Source organism: Cnephaeus nilssonii (assembly GCF_951640355.1).
Source record: "Cnephaeus nilssonii genome assembly, chromosome: 2".
In the NCBI taxonomy this organism is placed as follows: Eukaryota; Metazoa; Chordata; class Mammalia; order Chiroptera; family Vespertilionidae; genus Cnephaeus; species Cnephaeus nilssonii.
The window spans coordinates 73,516,909-73,536,908 of record NC_137073.1 but is presented as its reverse complement, the minus strand read 5'-3'; the positions used below and the strand labels follow the sequence as shown (position 1 = coordinate 73,536,908).

Here is a 20,000-nt window from a genome sequence, read left to right as displayed (position 1 = left end):
TTTAATAAATAAAGTAGAGTGACCATACTGTGTTTAGATATGTGCTAAGAAAATAATCCCTCATCTGCAAACTTGCTTTCTTGAAACAAAAACCCTTGTTTCCTAGTAGTGTGATTTACTGACATTATTGATGAACATGTGGTGAAAATTATTATTTCCAGTTACAAGATATGAAGAATTTAGTAAAGGCAATGTTCTCTTTGTACAGGTAGAAAAACCAACACTGAGTGCATGTATTCATTTAAATCTTGACACTACTCTCTACAAAAATGACTAATACTACTTAAAAAATATTTTAAGTTACATGTTTAAAGGTAGGTTGATGAGAGTATCAGTTAGGAATGTGTTTGGCTGCAAATAAGCAGAGAATCCAACTAAAAATTTCGTGGGAAATAGGAGCTTACTGTTTAGTATTGAACAGGTCCTGGGGTTACCAGCCAAAGGCTGGTTCAATGGCTTAAAGATGATGCTAGGGACCCAGGTTTCTCTGGCTTTCATCCCCACCATCCCTAGTGTGCTGGCTCTTATCATCATGGTTGCCACGCAGCTGCATCCCCAGGGACCACTTTTACATTCCACCAAAGAAGGAAGAGTGATGATGGAAGAGTAGTGAATAATTGAGCTGACCAAATCTCTTCCTTTGCATCAGGGAAGCCCTACAGAAGGACTTCTACACTTGTGTTAGAACTGGTCCAGTGGGGAAGTGGCTAGGGAGGTGGGGATTGCAGATAAGAAATACTGAACATTGGTTAAGAAATACTTTATTACAAGTGGGGTAGGGACACATAACGTAATATGGAAAAAGAAAGAAAAGATATCCATTTTTTATTTTATGCTATTACATGTTTTATTTTTGTAAGCTGGCTTATATTTTTATGGAGTAAAGACTAGAATAATAAAAAAGAATGTTCTGAATTATCCACATGTGGATTGTCCAAGGCAAAACAATAAATCCTATTTATTAATTCAATAAAATGTACTGACTACAAATTTGATCCCCTGTACTGTGCAAGTATATGGGGTTTAAAGACAAATGAGATTGGCCCTTGAAGTTCACAAGTCCAGTGAGAGATGCGTTTGTAACAGGATGATAAGTGCTCCATTAGAGATATGTGAGGAGGGTTATAGTCCATGGAAGAGGGGCTGATTAATTCTGCAGGAAGTGGAGGTAGTCTATTTCTGAGAGGAGGGAGAGGGGCATTCTAGACATTCTAAACCTGTGTTTTGGGAATGGTGAGCAGTGTGGAGAGTCAAGAGATGAGGCTGGGCACACTGTACAGAGTGTCATATACAGCATAACCATTAGACCCAGTTCTCCCACGGCAGTTTATGACAATTGTCCTGGAGTCCTTTTCAGTTAATGATGTCTTTCATTCTCTAGTGTCCTGATCTGTATGACAAAGTGTATGACTTCTTTACTCATATAACTTTTTTAAAAAAATATTTTTTTTATTGATATCAGAGAGGAAGTGAGAGGGAGAGAGAGATAGAAACACCAATGATGAGAGGGAATCATTGATCGGCTGCCTCCTGCATGCCCCGCACTAGGGATGGAGCCCACAACCCAGGCATGTGTCCTTGACTGGAATCAAACCCAGGACCCTTCAGTCTGTAGGCTGATGCTCTATCCACTGAGCCAAGCCAGCCAGGGTTTTACTCATATAACTTAAGACAAAGGTGTTTCAGTGTTTCTTGAAGCAACAGGGACTTTTGACATAGGAAAATAAATGATCCTATTTGTATGTCAGAAACTCTGGTGGCAATGTGTACAGTGGAGTAGAGGGGAAACCCAAGGCAGGTAGATCAGTTAGGGATCTAATTTAGTAGTCTAGGCAGGGTGAGTGTGTGTGTGTGTGTTAGCATTGACTGTGCGTTTTTTTTTAGTAAATCCTAACAATGACTTTAAGAGGTAGCTTCTGTTACCTCCAATTTATTGATAATTAAATAATATGCCCAAGGTCACATAGCTAGTAAGTGTCAGCACTGGGGCCTGACCCCAGGTTTATTCTACTCCAAGGTCTGATACATATATATTCATATTCCACTATACAAAGCTATTTCCTTAGGTGGGCAGCACTGAGCATGGGGAACAAGGGAGGATTTTAGAGTTAAAGGGACAGATCTGGTGATGGATGGGAGAAAGAGACTGTGAACCTTCTAATGTGAACGTTGGGAGGATGACAACTACTGAAGAAGAGTTTGAGGGATTAAAAAAATTACTTTGCTTTAGGATATTATATTATATCACATCATATTTTGAGCACCACTGAGTTACTCAGGAAGAGATATTTAGCAGATCACTGGAAATACAAAATAAGACTCAGGAAGGAGGCAAGGGCAGTATATGTGAGTTTGGAAGAAACCTGAGTGAAACAGTGAAGAGCTGAAGCCTTATCAGTAGTTAAGATCACACAGGGTAAGGGGATATACCAAGAAAAAGGGTAAGATGGAAACCCGGGGAAGACCTGCATTTAAGTAAAAATGGAAGAAGTGCAACTTGCAGAAGAGACTGGGAAAGAGTGGACAGGGAGAAAAGGTATGTGTCAGATACTACAGGAAGGAATAAGAGGCAGCAAGAGGAACTGCTGACCTTAGCAAGGCCGAACAGATTGGAGGAGGAACTTGGGATGCAGGGAGTTGAAGGCGAATGGGGACATTGGCAGTCAAAAGCAGCAGAAGCTCCCTGGGGCAGAGGCAGAGAAGAATGCTTCGGGAAACCTGAGCATGTTCAAAGGCTGAGGGGAAAGAGCCAGTGAGGAGGAAGAAACAAGGCATACCTGATAGAGCAAGGTCTTAAGAGGAGGGGAGGAGGTTGGGATTAAGAGCACAAGGGTGAAGTGAACGGGTCAGCCCTGGAATGGAGGAGGGAACTTCTGAAAACAATAGAGAAGGGGTGGTTAAGACAGAAGTACTGAGGCTGGGACCACGCCCAATGAATCAGTGGGAGGCTAAGAGAAATATGTAAAGGCTGATGAAAGAGTAAATGGATAGATATACAGATGTGCATGAAATGCATATAGTGAACTAATTTAGTGTTACATATAAAGCTTCAGCTTCAAATGGCTGGGAAAACCAGTGTTCTCCAAAGTGGAAAGTACAAGGATCTGCTCTGGCCAAAAAAAATCCATTGAGAAAAAACCTGCTAATTATTTTTTCTCATTCCTTTTGAAGTTCTGTTTTTTTTTCTGTACATATTTTAGTATACATATGTTAGCACAGAGAGAGATATACACATGTAATTTAAAAATACATTTATACATACAGGGAGTGCACAGAAGAAATATTTTAATGTAAATTGTGTAAGTGTAGAGGACCACTGGGTTAAATTTGTTATTCTTGTAAATAATTTTATTCATGTTTTAAAACTGGTTATTCCTACTACATAGAAATGTTAAAGATTTCCATATAATCACATACACATTTCTAAACTCATTAGCTTAAAAATAGATTTTCTGTTGATACTATGATTTCTGGGTTGATAATTATGTTAAATAAAATGATAATTTTGTCTCTGTCTTTCTAGGATTTATACCTCTGTTTTTACTTGTCTTTCCATATTAGGTAGAACTTCTATTATAATGGGAAATAGTGTTGAGAGTAGGTAACCTTGTTTTGCTTTTCTGACTTAAAAGAGAATGCTTCCAATATTTTATGCAGTGAGAGGTAAGTTGTATGACCCAAAGTCTTTGGGTTTACAACCACAGGTGGCATGCACATTCATGAGCTATCCTTTTGGGTTTTAAAATCAGGGTGATACTGGCCTTACAGAATGACATGGATGCTTCCCTTCTTTTTCTTTGTTCTAGAAAAGTTTAAATAATGTAGAGAATATTTCTTTTTTGAAGTTCTGATACCATTTAACCCTTTTTTATTCATAATTTATACTTTTCTAGGAAATCATTCATTTCATCTAAATATTCCAATTTATTGGTATAGAAATGTACATAATATTCTTTTGTAATTTAGAAGACCTGTTTTATCTCCTTTCTCTTTTCTAATCTTTCCTATGTGTCTTCTTTTTTAAAAAAAAAAATCACATCAGCCCATAGTTTCTCTCTCACTCTCTTTTTTTGTACATTCTCTGTCTTTTAAAAAAAATGTGTATTTTCTGTATTCAGAAAACAAGGAATTATTTGGAAACATGTATCTTAGATCAGGCTCGATAACCGAATTATTGAAATTTTGTGTGTTTGTGTACACGTATAGCTATATGTACCTGTATGTCTATCTATATATCTTTCTCTGATTTGTCATTTTCTGATGAGTTATTAAAATTACTATTATCATGGCTTTGTCAATTTCTTCTAGCATTTACATATGTTAGTATTATCACTATGAGTCTCTTCTCTCCTGGTGGGCTGACTGGACTTTTCTTAAGTAGATGAGATGACTGGTGGCATGGACTCAATAAATTGGAAGGCGGGTAGGCAATGGCCTATCTCTCCATCAACAGATGTAATATTGGATTTACCCTAGTGGTAGAGGGCTTGAAAATATTACTCTATTAGATACAACTGAGTTTCATCTCATCCCAAACCATCCCTGCCTCCTTCCCACAAATTCAAACCCTGCTGTTCCTTTAGACTCCCACATCCACACCAAAACCCTTCCTGGCAAGCGGTTCACTTTCTTTACAGTACAATTCTTAGGTTTGCAATTAAATGTGTATATTGCTGCTGCTAGGGGTCAAGTTGGAGAACTGGAGGTTGGAAGCAGTTCTTTAATTTCCCAATGACATTTGTACCCTAACTTTTCTTTTCACTTGTTCATTTTGTGCTTGATATTCTGCCAGATTTGTTCTTACCATTGCAGTAATTTTTCTCCCATGAGTGTTGGCTCTATGGTTTTTTATTTTCTCTGTTATTGTTTATTTGCTCTCATTTGCTTTCTAATAATTCAAATTGTGCCAACTATTCTTCACAATTTCTGGTCAGCTAATGGCTTTCTTTCTTTAATGCTCATTCTCTTTTGAAAATAGTATTTTCTGCCTTTTTCATAGATTTTGGGCAAAAAGAGGGGTGTATGCTAGAGCTCAGCCCTCTAACTTGAGTCAAACCACATTCTTTTCATATTAGCTAATACATTAACATCTGCTGATCACAAAGATAAGAACTGTTTATGCAGTGCATCTACTTTTAGAGAGATACATTTCTGTATATTATACACATTTTCAATCTCAATAAATGTAATCAAAAATTTAATTTGATGACCATTTAAAATGCAAAGCAAAAAGAGACATTAACACATCAAGTATCCGGATAACTATATAGCTTCATATGATAGTTTTATCTATCATCTATCTATCTATGTATCTACCTACCTACCTACCTATCTATATGTGTCGTATAACTATAGATTTAGAATAAATCTGGAAGCTAAATTAGGATTATTTTACTCTTGTTCCCTTTCTTTTAATAAATAGAAGTATACCTGAAAGACTTAAGTCTCAGCATTTCTGAAGGCTTATCAAATATGCTCTTATTACCCATAATTTTATGTATTGATTTGTATAATGTATTTCAAGAAAAAAAATTCAATATTAGCCATTCTTGCTCCCTCCCCCGCCCCCCACACACACTTTTTATTGAACCAAGACTAATACAGCACACATCACTAAGCAAAAAGTGCTATTTACTATGCAAAAGGCACAGTCAGTGATTGGCATCTAAGACTAATTGATCTACTCATTACCACTATCTCCCTACCCCCACTAGCACTACTATGAAGCTATTGATTTAAACACTGTCGATCGGTTTCCATTTTCTGATTTTGGGCAGGCCAATTAAGAAAGTGAGTAATTGTGATTACACTGCTTCAGGATCAATTACATTTGATCCAAGACAAAGTGTTCTTTTTGGAACATACACACAAAATAATTTTTGATCTAGTATTCTTATGTGCTTAATAAAATCTAAAGTACATAATTAATTTTTACCTTCACAACAGCAAAACATATTAATATACATGCTTAAAATAACGAAGGCTATTTTTGTAAAATGCATTTATCATTTTCCTAAAATTAGTTTTTTAAGAGAAATTGAGAAAAACTGTTTCTATACACTTTTCAATGTAAGATAAGAATCAAACACTACCTACATATTTATCTTCAAAGCTATTTAGTTAATTGTGAAAGACAAAATGCAAATCTCATCCAAAGGACTACAGAGGAAATCTTTGTAATAAAAACACAGTTTTAAAAAACCACCCTCATGACATAGAAATATAAAATGTTCTTTAGATAACTTGATAAAAAAAGAAAAAGAATTCTTTTAGTTCTTAATTTTGCCCTAACTTGGTGCATGAGCTTTGTCATTGGGTTCACATTGTCGAAATCATTAAAATGAATATACCTCTAGCGTTGGAGGCAAATCTATTTAGAGTGATGTTACTCATAGTCTTGTGCTCAGTAATATTGATCTGTGTTGTCTAATAGAAAAATAATAAACAATTACTAGGCAATGTTGGGAAAAGTAATCAGTTTTTATATATCACTAATATAGCAGACCTCCCAAAACATAAAGGTGATGATCTGCATAAAATCAATGTGTTATGCTACATTGCTTATATTCATCATTGCAGGTTCTCAGCAATAAATGGTACAATATTAGGTCTGAATTACTGGAAAAATAAAAAGGCATGTGAAATAGAAAGGTTGACTATATTTAAATATAAACTTATTTTAAAATGTCTATTTCCTAAACTTGGAGATTTTTTATCATAACAAATACTGCTTTAAGCAAGTTAAAACTTAAATAAAATGTCCCAATTCTTTTTAGAAAAACAGAGCAACCTAAAATCAAAATAAGAAATCATATCCTAGACCAGGGAAATATAAAAGAGTTCAAAAATAATTCTTAAAGATGCATGAATATAAACTCTGTGTTAATTGCTAATAGTTCCTGGATTTCATTAGAAATGTATAACACATATAAAAACAATCAATAATGACAAAACTCAATCCTAGAAAAAGCTCTTTTGAATAATATTCACCTGTTTGAAATCTTTGCCAAGTGCATAAATGTTCTTTTGAATTTTATCAAAATAGTTTGTAAATTAAAGTAAAAAGGGAAAAATGTGTGGGTTTTAAGTACTGACAGAATCAATAATTCTCCACTTAAGAAGTTTAAGATAACATATTAGATGTTTAAAAAGATATCTTCTCTGGGCTATTCAGTAATATTATTAAAGTTTTTTTATTTCTCCTGAATTTTCCTCATCAATTTTCTCCTAAATGTTCCAAAACTGCAGAGTTAGAAGAAGTGAAAATATTATTTAGCAGTAGCTTCTTACTTTGTCCAACAAACTGTGAATTTCAATCACATATGGCAGACTGTAATGGCTAGTTGTATAACAAATACTAAACATACATATATTGTACACAATTTATACAACTACTGCATGGCAGTCTAACCATTGCCAAAGAAAGGCACATTTGTTTAAATGTCTTGTCTCTCAAAGAAAAAAAGCTGTTGAAAGCCAAGTTTTGATCTGCTATCCTTTACAGGAAATATAAAATACAGAAAAACAACTGAACTTACCACAACTGGAAACTGGCAGTCTGAGTGGAATCACAGAAGTCAATACCCATTGAAACAGTAATGGATCCCTCAGGCTCAAGAGATTCTAGGAAATTAGATAATTTAGACATGAAAACACGAAGGAGGTGAAAAAGAGGCAAAGTAAACAATGAAAACTTAAGTAATGCTTGTAGTTTGGACAAAATGGTCAAATTTAATGATGGTTTATAAAAGCACTTTCAAACTAAGAATATTAAAACAAATGATAAAGTAATTTCACTATTCTGCTTGAAAGTTTTCTTTTTTACAACTTAATTGTGCATATATTTCAATGAACACATTATATCATTTCAGAAACATATCTTATCCTGAGAATGTCTGTTTTACAATATTATCTTTATAGGCATTGAAGGTGAGAGGGAAACAAATTTAGTCCTGCGTGAAACAACTGTAATGAACTATGGGTGCTTTTAAGAAACTATGCATTTAAAACTATGGAATATTTATTTAGATATAAAAAAGTAAATTTTAAACAATGTTTCAAATTTCCACTGGAAAAAAATCAAAATGCAAAAATTTAGAAATGCAAATTAAAGCAAAACTGGAAGAAATTAATTTGTTGTACTCAGAAAATAACCAAGACAACTGGCATTATAGGAACAAATGGCAGGGTCGGGCCTGATTAGTACTTGGATGGGAGGAACAAATGGTAAGTCCAATATACGTATAACACTAATGTTTTTCAGTTGACAATGATAAAACTTAAAACCATAACAAAATTTTATTCTTTTTTTAAAAATATATTTTATTGATTTTTTACAGAAAGGAAGAGAGAGGGATAGAGAGTTAGAAACATCGATGAGAGAGAAACATCGATCAGCTGCCTCTTGCACACCCCCTACTGGGGATGTGCCCGCAACCAAGGTACATGCCCTTGAACGAAATTGAACCTGGGACCCTTGAGTCTGCAGGCCAACGCTCTATCCACTGAGCCAAACCGGTTCGGCAAAATTTTATTCTTTTTGTGATTCCAAAGCCTGGCTGTACATTAGAAAAATAATGGAGATCTTAAATATATACCTTAGTATAAATATTTATGCATATATTATGCCTATCTACACTAATAAAAGAGTAAGATGCAAATTGACCATACCTTTGCGACGCCCCCACCAGCCAAGCAGGAGTGTGTATGCAAATTAACCCAACAAAGATGGAGGGTTAATTTGTATACGCAGGCACCGTCCCAGCTGCTCCGGGCCTCTGGGCAGCATGGGAAGGCAGAAAGGCGGCTCCGGTAGGAGCCAAGGCAGTGCCGGCAGCCAGGGGAAGGAAGGCCCATTCTTGCACAAATCTTCGTGCATCGGGCCTCTAGTATATATAAAAGCCTAAGCGACCGTTCGACCCTTAGCTATAATGTGCACTGACCACCAGGGGAAGACGCTCAATGCATAGGCATGGGAACATGGAAGAGACTGATGAATCTCAGAGGGAAGAGGGGAGAGGGGTGGGTGGGAAGAGATTAACCAAAGATCTTATATGCATACTAGAGGCCCGGTGCATGGATTCGTGCTCCGGTGATATTCCTTGGCCTGGCCTGCAGGGATCGGACCGAAACCGGCAGTCCGACATCCCCTGAGGGGACCTGGATTGCAAGAGGGTGCAGGCCAGGCCGAGGGACCCCACTGGTGCACGAATCTGTGCACCGGGCCTCTAGTATTTAAATAAAAACCATCCACTTTTGATTTCCACTTTGCTAAAAGTCTTCGGTGTAAGTATAGTCATACTATACAGTAGCTTTATATTTAGCTTTATCTATTTTATCTAATATACCTTATTAGATAGATGTAGTTATATTTTAGCAGACACACTCTAATCCAGTAGACTGTAACTATCCTAGGGCTTGTTCGTAATGTGATTTGCCATTAAATGTTAACAATGACAGAGAAGATGGTATAGATGGGACAAAAGAATTCAATAAGCTTATTATATCAAGAAGTATATTTATGTCTTATAGTCTCAATGAAGACTAGGCGGTAGAAGAGGGTACTTGTTTGATGCTGAATTTCATTAGTTTGTAAATTTAACATTGACCAGGATGCTACTCAAGTACCAGACTTGCTGCCAAAATCTTTGGCAAATAGGCATTACTGTTGAATACATAACTATAATGATACTTTTTTTTTTCATTTTTCCTAAAGCTACACATATCAGTTTACAGCTCTGTCAGTCACACTGTTCAAGAATATTCTTTAGTGAATCTTACTGTGCCATGATATAATGGGGTCTGGTCTAGTCTGTAGCCGAATACCACACTAGCATATGCTGTCATCTCCATAACATAATGGCATTCATGATTTAGATCTCTCAAATCATGTATCCCTGTATTTCATTTGACAAAGTGACAGTTCTCAAAATGTCTTGTTGATAGCACTCTTTGACATAGTTTGGTATCGTCTTCAGTCTTGAGATAATTAAGTGGGAGTTTAGTGCCATGCTAATCCTGAAGGACAGCTCATGATCAATGGTATGTTTTATTATATAAATGCTTCAGGAACAAAGTGCTCAGCATAAAATTATTCATATAATGAATGTTCATAATATTTGAAGCCTACTACATTGGAGAAGTCTACCCATTCAGGTGTCTTTATTTGGATACTTCTCTGGACCTCTACTATATACATGAAAGGGTTAGATACAAATGGCTGAAAAACACTGGTTCTATTACACCACACCATTAATCATGAAAAATGAAATCACACAGATGCCATCTACTTTGATGTGACAGTTGTACAGTAACTAATGAAATCTTAGCTGACCTTAAACGTGTCAATTGTTAACATAAAGTCACTGAACACAGTCACTGAACAGCCTAAGGCTATTCTCTCGTTGTGTGTATCTGTTTTATACCTCTTATATACTGGTCTCTCTGGGGGAAATGTCACATTATGCCTAATATTCTTGCAAGGAATTCAGTTTCACACTTTAAAGGCTGGGTAAAATTCAGACAAAAGTCATCACATATTAAACATGAATATAAAATAGATTGGTGACAAGAAATCTGCTGTGGGGGAGAGGTGGGGTAGGTGGAGGTGGAAGAGGGCATAGAAGGGATAAATGGTTTATGGGGAAAAATAAGTAAAGTTAAAAAACAACAAGAAATATGCTGAGCTCCTTACTATATGTATATTTGCTTATTAAATAAAACAATTATCTTAGCTGCCTTATTTCACAAAGCATGAAAATACAGTATTTGTTTTTTGTTGCAGTTTAAAGATGTTTTTGGAGTAACTCCACTATAATCTATTGATAAAAGAGACTAGGTAGTATTATATACAAATATCTACTGCATGGGAAAGAACTCTGTATCTTGAGGGTAATTCAATAAATGCCAATGAAATAAATGAAACATTATAGTCATAAAATGTGCCTAAGGAAAAAAAAGCCTACTACTAGTACTGAGGCATTGGTATATGTTCACATTTTATTTCTGTGTTAGGGCCATACTATAAAATTTATTGTATTTATTTCTTCTATTCTACATAGGCCAGCAAAAGATCAAGTCATTGACTCGTTGTGCCAGCTGAAAGAAATGTTAATATTGTTCTACTGTTTTAACCTTTGGATAACATTTTCAACCTTCAGACAATTTATCAGCTGCTTGATACTTCTTAATTTTTTAACTAGGTAAAAAAGGCTTAATTTTAAGCAATCAAAACAAATTGTGATACTCACAAAATAATGAATGTTGTTATATTAATATATTTACATATATTAACTTTACAAAAAATTAAAAATCAGGACACTGTATTCCTTAAATGGTATCTTAGTTTCCAAATTTTTTTTTTAAATAAAGGGTAATAAGTGTGTTCTGAAATCGCCTTACTATATCTCTACATTGCTTACTTATAAAACTCTAACATATTCCATCTATTATAAAGTGGTTTATTCCTTTGTGTAAAAATATAACACAAAGAATGACTTCTTTACTAAATGAATGACTCATGAAAAGTATATAAGAGGATTCAACAATGTCAAAGAGCTCAGGTAAAGATGAACAAACATAGAATAGCTATCCTATATAATAAAAGAGTAATATGCAAATTGACCATACCTCCACTACAGCCACAAGCCACGCCCACTATCCAATCAGGAGCGAGTATGCAAATTAGCCCAACCAAGATGCCTGCGGCCACGGAGAGAGCAGGAGGCTTGGGTTTCCCCGGCAATGGAGGAAGCCAAGCTTTCCGCCTGCCTTGGCCTCCGCTTAACCTTTTGCACTAGGATGTCGAGTGTGACTCGACATGGTTAGCATCGGTAGCAGGAATCGAGAAAAAAGCGAATGCAAAGGGTTAAGGCTACAAAGTTTCAATTATAGAAGATAAATAAATTCCAACAAAAATGGCAGCAGCCACGGAGCTGGAGAGAGCAGGAGGCTTGAGTTGCCCCCAGCGATGGAGGAAGCCAAGCTTCTGCAGCCCTGGCCTGCCTTGGTCTCCGCTTAAGGCTACAAAGTTTCAATTATAGAAGATAAATAAATCCCAACAAAAATGGCTGTGGCCACGGAGTGAGCAGGAGGCTTGGCTCCGCTCAAGGCTACAAAATTTCAATTATAGAAGATAATAAATCCCAGATACCAGGGCCTCTGCTTGGGTCACCGGGGGGCATGGCCGGCCTGCAAACCACCACAGGCCCCTCGCCCAGGCCGCCCCACGCCCCAAGGGAACCCCCATCCTGATCCGGGACACCTTTCAGGGCAAACCAGCTGGCCCCCACCCATGCACCAGGCCTCTATCCTATCTAATAAAAGAATAATATGGAAATTGACCATCACTCCAACACACAAGATGGCTGCCCCCATGTGGTCAAAGATGACTGCCCCCATGTGGATACAAGATGGCCACCACAAGATGGCCAGCAGGGGAGGGCAGTTGGGAGGGACCAAGTCTGCAAGGGAGGGCAGTTGTGGGCGATTAGGCCAGCATCAGAGGGCAGTTGGGAGGGACCAGGCCTGCAAGGGAGGGCAGTTGGGGGCTATCAAGCCTGCAGGGGAGGGCAGTTAGGGGTGACCAGGCCGGCAGAGGAGGGAAGTTGGGGACGACTGGCCCTGCAGGGAAGGGCAGTTGGGGGGGACCCAGGCCTGCAGGGGAGAGCAGAGAGGGGTGACCAGGCCTGCAGGGGAGGGCAGTTAGGGGTGACCAGGCCTGCAGGGGAGGGCAGTTAGGGGCAAACAGGCTAGCAGGGGAGCAGTTAGGCATCAATCAGGCTGGCAGGGGAGTGGTTAGGGGGTGATCAGGCTGGCAGGCAGAAGTGGTTAGGGGCAATCAGGAAGGCAGGCAGGCGAGCAGTTGGGAGCCAGCAGTCCTGGATTGTGAGAGTGATGTCCGACTGCCCGTTTAGGCCCGACCCTACCTGGATCGGGCCTAAATGGGCAGTCGGACATCCCTCGAGGGGTCCCAGATTGGAGAGGGTGCAGGCTGGGCTGAGGGACACCCCCCCTCCCATGCACGAATTTCATGCACCCGGCCTCTAGTTTGAAATAATGAGAAAGAAGGCACAGTCTGGTCAAAAGGCTTTGCTCACCTAAACTTATAGAAAGAAAATATTTGGAACTTTCTGATTATACATTTCAAGAATTCAATGATAGAAACCATAATTACTTTTAAAAAATGTTTTTATTGATTCAGAGAGGAAGGGAAAGGGAGAGAGAGATAAAAACATCAATGATGAGAGAGAATCATGGATCGGCTGCCTCCTGCACACCTCCTACTTGGAATCGAGCCTGTAACCCAGGCATGTGCCCTGATCAGGACAACCTTATATTACTTTTAACTGAGAGCCTGAAGCTTCTCTGAACAAAACTTTAGTGCTGTCTCCACTTACGCAAAATAGAAATAGAGACAGACATTCTAATTATTATCCTATTTTAAACTCAAAGGAAGACATATAATTATTACACTTAATTTTTAAAAGGTATATTTTTAATACAGTACTTAAAAATGGAAATAGATGACATCTGGTCAGACAATATCATGTATGGGCCACTGAGGTAACCTGGAACACATGCTGCATCGGAGGGACAGCCCCTCAACACCGCTGGCCACGCAGCATGTGGGAATAAAGACCCAGTACTGCCATAGCGTGTGTTTTAATCCAACAAAAATGAGATTTCTGTGTTGGTTTTTTAAAAATGTATAAAAAAATCTTGATTTTTAAATAGTGGCAACAGATTAAAATATTTTTAAAACATGATGTGTATAAACACCAGTAATATACTCTGGGCTTGTATATATTGTATGTGTGGAGAGGAAGAGAAGCAATATAGTATACAATCTTTCATTCTTCACTCCCTTCACTTTTCAATTTATGGGATGTGAAAGGAAACAGGGAAGAGGAGAAATGGCAGGTACTGCAATAAAAAAGATAGTCTAAAATCAGGAATGAGACTGAGGTAGAGAGGCAGGAGGAAGGTGATGCAGATAGGTAAAGCAGGAGGCAATTTTGATTCTTCAGACCTATCCTTCTGTGAATACTAAGGGCAAAGAAATGTTTTTTATTTTTATTTTGTATGATAAATTCGGTTTAAAAGGGGAAAAACAAACATAAACTGAGTGTGCTAATATCAATAAAATAATATGTATTCTACTTTACTTTTAAAATGAACACATTTAATTATCAAATATAGTTCAAGTTTTAAATGAGAATATTTACCTATTGGATTAAAAACATGCATTTCCATGCCTGTAGGAAGTTTCTTTTCTCCGATGTGGATATTTTCGATCTCTCGATCTGTAGTATTATTCAGTGTTACTTGTACAGAGACCATCTTATCACCAAAAATGCAAGGCTGTCTTGAAAAGAAGTAATGGGCAGCTAGTCCTTTCCCACTCATGCGATGAAGCAGCACATGAGTTTTCATTGGTACAAAGACAGGAGTACTGACCTATTGCATGTTGGAAAAAGAAGGGGAAAAAATGAATTAGTAAACATAGTTAATAATTCTCTTAGAAAATATGCAAAAATTTCTAACATTAACCCTTGCTTTCCCTAAAGTATTACATAAACCACAATAACAAACATTAGCAGAACATCACACACATAGATAATTAAGTCATGAATTTTTTGTAAATTTCTTCAAAACTATTAATTTTTCTGTACTCTGCAGACATAAATATTTTTAAAATATGTCTAATGAGAATCACAGTTATATAAATATATTCTTTATTTTAAGTTTGTAAAGTTTTTTTGTTAGTTTTTTGTAGGTATACTATATTTGAACATTTTGCTAATTTTTAAATTAGTTTTAATAATTTATCAGTTGATTTTCTCAGGCCTTTGAACTGTAAGACAGTCCTATTTTCTAATAATGAACATTTTTGTACCTTCATTTCCAATCTTGAGTCCTTGAACTTTTTTCACCTTGAGTTTCTTTCACTGTAAATGGAAGACTATGACCTCCTTTAAGGTGGTTTCTTTCCTTGCTTTAATGATTAAAAAGATCTTCCCTACTTTGAGATCAGGTAACTTCTTCACTTCTATTTTCTTCTAGAGCTTTTTTTTTTTTTTTTTTTTTTAATTCAGTGAAACTGATGTAGCCTACTGACTCCATATTGAAGGACTCTTCTCTAAATATTTAACCAATAGTATGTACATGACTTTTTAAAAAACATTTTCCCTGACTCCTGTACATGATTTAATATTAGCCATTCCTCAATGACCTAGAAGTATAAACATTCTAATTATTTATGTACTTGGGAGATAATTTTGGGCCTTGATTGAGCTGTTAACCCAGCACCACATTGTTTTATTTCTTTTAGCCCTACAATATGATTAAGTTATTTGGCAAAACAAAACGTCTCTCATTCCTCTTCCCTCTGCCGCCCAGAATTTTCTTACCTAATCATCTCTTTATCCTTCCACTGAACTTTAGATTTCTTTAGTTAAATTCTCTGCTCAATCTTGAGTGAAATCAGAGGCAACATAGTAAATGAAGAAATAGTCCATTCTAAACTCATGTCCTGGCTATCTTTCTACTCAAAGCTGAAGTATTGCATGTGGCTAGACCTAACATGGCCAAGCTTTATTTTTTTTTAAATCAATTTGTAATTAACCAAGCCTAATCAAGACTATTTCCTAACAAGAGCTCTCCCAAACTAGGTTTTCTATTGTAAGTGTGAAAGTACATATTAATCTATTCACCATGTTCACTATTCCACTGACTGATGATATTAAAACCTCATCCTATATAATAAAAGGCAGGAAAAAAACCAAGATGGCGGCATAGGTAAACACTTAAACTGCTGCCTCACACAACAATTTCAAAACTACAACTAAAAGACAAAACAGACATCATCCAGAACCACAGGAAGGCTGGATGAGTGGAAATTCTACAACTAGAAGGAAAGAGAAAAGCACACTGAGACTCAGAGAAGCTGCAGAAGGCAGAGGTACAGAGACGCGCGCGCGGAGAGGACTAGCAACTGAGTACGCGGCTGGCTTTCTCAAGCGGGAGGGAGACAAAAGCTCCCAACTGTGCTGAACTCCAGTTCCGGGCGAGACTCTGGGGACCCAGACTCATTCGGGGAGAAACTGGACTGTCTGACAGTGGGCGAAACTCGAGGGCGGCTTTCTCTCAGAGGTGATTGCAGCGATTACCGCGGGACACTGAGACCTAGGGGCCTCTTAGGGCAGGGCTGACGGGAAGCCAATGCTGTCTGCTCTGCCCTGAGACTCTGCCCCATCCACGCTGAGCACAGAGGCTTTTGCAAGTCTTGTCTCATAAAGGTGTCTCCAGCACAGAAGTTCTCCCAGTGTAGACACAGCTGATCCTCACAGCCAATTGGCCTGGAGGTCAATTCCTCCCAGTGATACCAACAACAATCAAGGCTTAACTACAACAAGCCTGTGCACACAACCCACAAAGGGGTGTACCAAGAGTGTCCACCTCAGGTAACTGGCTAGCCACTGGGCCCTATAGGACACCTAGCACACAAAGCCACTCTAACAACTCAGGGAAGCAGCCAAAATACGGAGACAAAGAAACAGGTCACAAATGAAAGAAATGGAGGAAAGCAAATGACTGGATATAGAGTTCAAAACCACAGTTATAAGGTTTTTCAAGAATTTTCTAGAAAAGGCCAATAAATTTAGCGAGACCCTTGAGGATATGAAAAAGGACCAACTAGAAATTAAGCATACACTGACTGAAATAAAAAATAATATACAGAGATCCAACAGCAGAAAAGAGGATCGTAAGAATCAAGTCAAATATTTGAAATACAAAGAAGCAAAAAACACCCAACCAGAAAAGCAAAAAGAAAAAAGAATAAAAAAATATGAAGATAGTGTAAGGAGCCTCTGGGACAACTTCAAGTGTAACAATATCCGAATTATGGGGGTGCCAGAAGAAGAGAGAGAGCAAGATAGTGAAAACCTATTTGAAGAAATAATGACAGAAAACTTCCCCCACCTGGTGAAAGAAATAGGCTTACAAGTCCAGGAAGCACAGAGAACCCCAAACAAAAGGAACCCAAAGAGGACCACACCAAGACACATCATAATTAAAATGCCAAGAGCAAAAGACAAAGAGAGAATATTAAAAGCAGCAAGAGAAAAACAGTTACCTACAAGGGAGCACCCATACGATTGTCAGCTGATTTCTCAACAGGAACTATGCAGGTCAGACGGGATTGGCAAGAAATATTCAAAGTGATGAATAGCAAGAACCTACAACCAAGATTACTCTACCTAGCAAAGCTATCATTCAGAATTGAAGGTCAGATAGAGCTTCACAGATAAGAAAAAGCTAAAGGAGTTCATCACCGCCAAACCAGTATTATATCAAATGCTGAAAGGTATTCTTTAAGAAGAAGAGGAAGAAGAAGAAAAAGGTAAAGATAAAAATTATGAACAACAAATACATATCTACCAACAAGTGAATCTAAAAATCAAGTGAATAAAAAATCTGATGAATAGAATAAACATAATATAATAGAATCAGGGGCATAGAAAGGGAGTGGACTGATAATTCTTGGGGGGAAAGGGGTGTGGGGGTGCGGGAAGAGAATGGACAAAAATTGTACACCTATGGATGAGGACAATGGGGGGCAGGGGTAAGGGCAGAGGTTGGGGTGGGAACCGGGTTGAAGAGAGCTATGGGGGAAAAAAAGAGGAACAATTGTAATAATCTGAACAATAAAGATTTATTAAATAATTTTTAAAAAGGCTAATATGCAAATCGACCAAACGGCAAAACATCCAGTTGCTGTGATGTGCACTGACCACCACGGGGCAGACGCTCAACACAGGAGCTGCTCCCCTGGTGGTTAGTGCACTCCCACAGGGGGAGCGCCGCTCAGCCAGAAGCCAGGCTCACGGCTGGCGAGTGCAGCGGTGGTGGCTGGAGCCTCTCCTGCCTCTGCGGTAGTGCTAAGGATGTCTGACTGACGGCTTAGACCAGCTAAGGCCCGTCTCTGGCAGTCAGACATCTCCCGAGGGCTCCCGTACTGTGATAGGGTGCAGGCCGAGCTGAGGGACGGCCCCCCCTCCCCCCAAGTGCTCGAATTTCGTGCACTGGGCCTCTAGTTAATAAAAAATTAAGATTCATCAACAAAAATCTAAAAATTAAATATCATATATACAAAATGATAGGGTGTCTTCAAAGCATCATTAAAGTATAGTATTCCTTTTCCAGAAGCTCAATCTATATGGGTGGACAATTTAAAATATAACCTAATAAATACTTAGGTAAATTTTAAAGTTTGGCTATATAAAATAATAAACTGGCCTATGCATCCTATTTTGGTTGTTTGAGTATCATAACAATAGTCTAGTATTTTAAGTTTTCAAAGCACTTTCACTTTTAAGTGTAGGTTATTTTCCTTGTATAAAAATTATTTTCAAAACTCTTCTGTTTCAATGCTCACACTAAGTTCTGTTTTCTTTACAAATTCAGGAGTGGGAGTGGGAGGTGGTGGTGGTGGTTATTAGCACAGCCTAAAACAGCAAAAATTAGCAGTAAACATTCACTCTAAGATAGAGTGGGCATCATAAAAATAAGCAAATGGATACAAATGTGTGTGTAAGTTTACACAAGTATATATACACAATACATTTATAGATTTATACTCAGAAAAAAAAATCTTTTTTTTCCCATAAATTCCCATGTCTCTGAGGCTATGACAATCAACTTAAATATAAGCCCTTAAATAGATAATTATATTTTTCAGTATCTTATGTTTATTCTCTGAATTAAATAAGCATATTGGAAAAAGTAACCATCTTAAGTTTTTTTTTTTCCTTCATTGTTCCAGAGACACAGTTTTCATTATCTCCTTAAATACATGTTGATATAGCCAGTCATGTGGATGTAAAGTACAGCTAAGGGAATATAGTCAGTAATATTGCAATAATGATATATGGTGTCCGATGGGTACTAGACTTATCAGGAACATCACTTCATAAGTTATACAAGTGTCTAATTGCTATGTTGTACACATGAAATTAATATAATGTATGCTAACTGTAATTGAAAAATTTTAAAAAGTGAAAAAAACTCATGAAAGCTTGGGCAACATATAATATAGGGAAGTAACGCTGTAAGTTGGAGGGAGGCAAGTGTACAGTAGAATGAGAAAAGCAGGACAGAAGCAGGGGTTTAGTTTACAAGCAGCCAGGAATCAGCAACCAAAATATCGTAAGGTGCTGAGCAGGTACGCCACACTGAAGTCACTTAAGAGCTATCAACATGTCTTGGTTGTATCGAGTCTCTCTCAATCTAACCCTGGGACACATGCCCTTAATATTTGTGCTTTTTTCTACCTTGTCTCAAACTTCTGCACCTTTATTATAATAGTTAAAAAGATGTGCAAAGGAAGACAAACAGTATGATTCTCTCTACTCATTCTCCCACACTCAACCAAGTTCAAGAAGCACTGTCTAATGAATTCAACATTAAAAATGTCCTTCCTGACAATCTTGAAAGGTTACGTGTGATAATACAGAATTCTATGTTCTCATCTACAATAAGTAGCATCACACATGTCACTTTGTGGTAATAACATGTACTTTTTTTTTAAATCTACAGAAAGAAGCTAACTGAAAAGTGTTGTTGTTTTTTAATCTGCTTTCTAAGTTCATACAAGTCATATTAAGCCAACCTCCTCTAGTATCTAGATCAACTACAAGTGACATTTTGTTCAATAAACCCAGTAGATTCCATAAATCCTTCAGCACTTCCCATGGCTAATTCAATTAATCCCGACAGGAAAGCAAGATTTTAGTTCAATATTTTGTACATCTGATTAGATACCTATATTCCAGAAACATATATATGATCTGTGGATGCTTGTATTCTAAGATACTAAACATTGTGAATGGCTTTTCCTACTTCACATTTTATAAACATAAATTTCTTAAATGTAAAAACACACACACATCGTAAGTTAATTACAGAATGACCTAGATTTGGATTGTGAAAATGAAGGT

At 37.4% G+C, this 20,000-nt stretch overlaps 1 protein-coding gene across 1 annotated transcript in view; it reads right to left on the bottom strand.

Moving 5' to 3' along the window:
- The window catches only part of AP3B1 (adaptor related protein complex 3 subunit beta 1), a 191,721-nt gene that overhangs the window by 17,679 nt on the left and 154,042 nt on the right, over nucleotides 1-20,000 (bottom strand). Inside the window, exons 23-24 of the mRNA XM_079798702.1 lie at nucleotides 14,226-14,457; nucleotides 7,539-7,623 (exon numbers count right to left, since the gene is read on the bottom strand). Coding sequence (XP_079654828.1) covers nucleotides 7,539-7,623; nucleotides 14,226-14,457 — 317 coding nt within the window. The remainder of the gene's footprint in view (nucleotides 1-7,538; nucleotides 7,624-14,225; nucleotides 14,458-20,000) is intronic.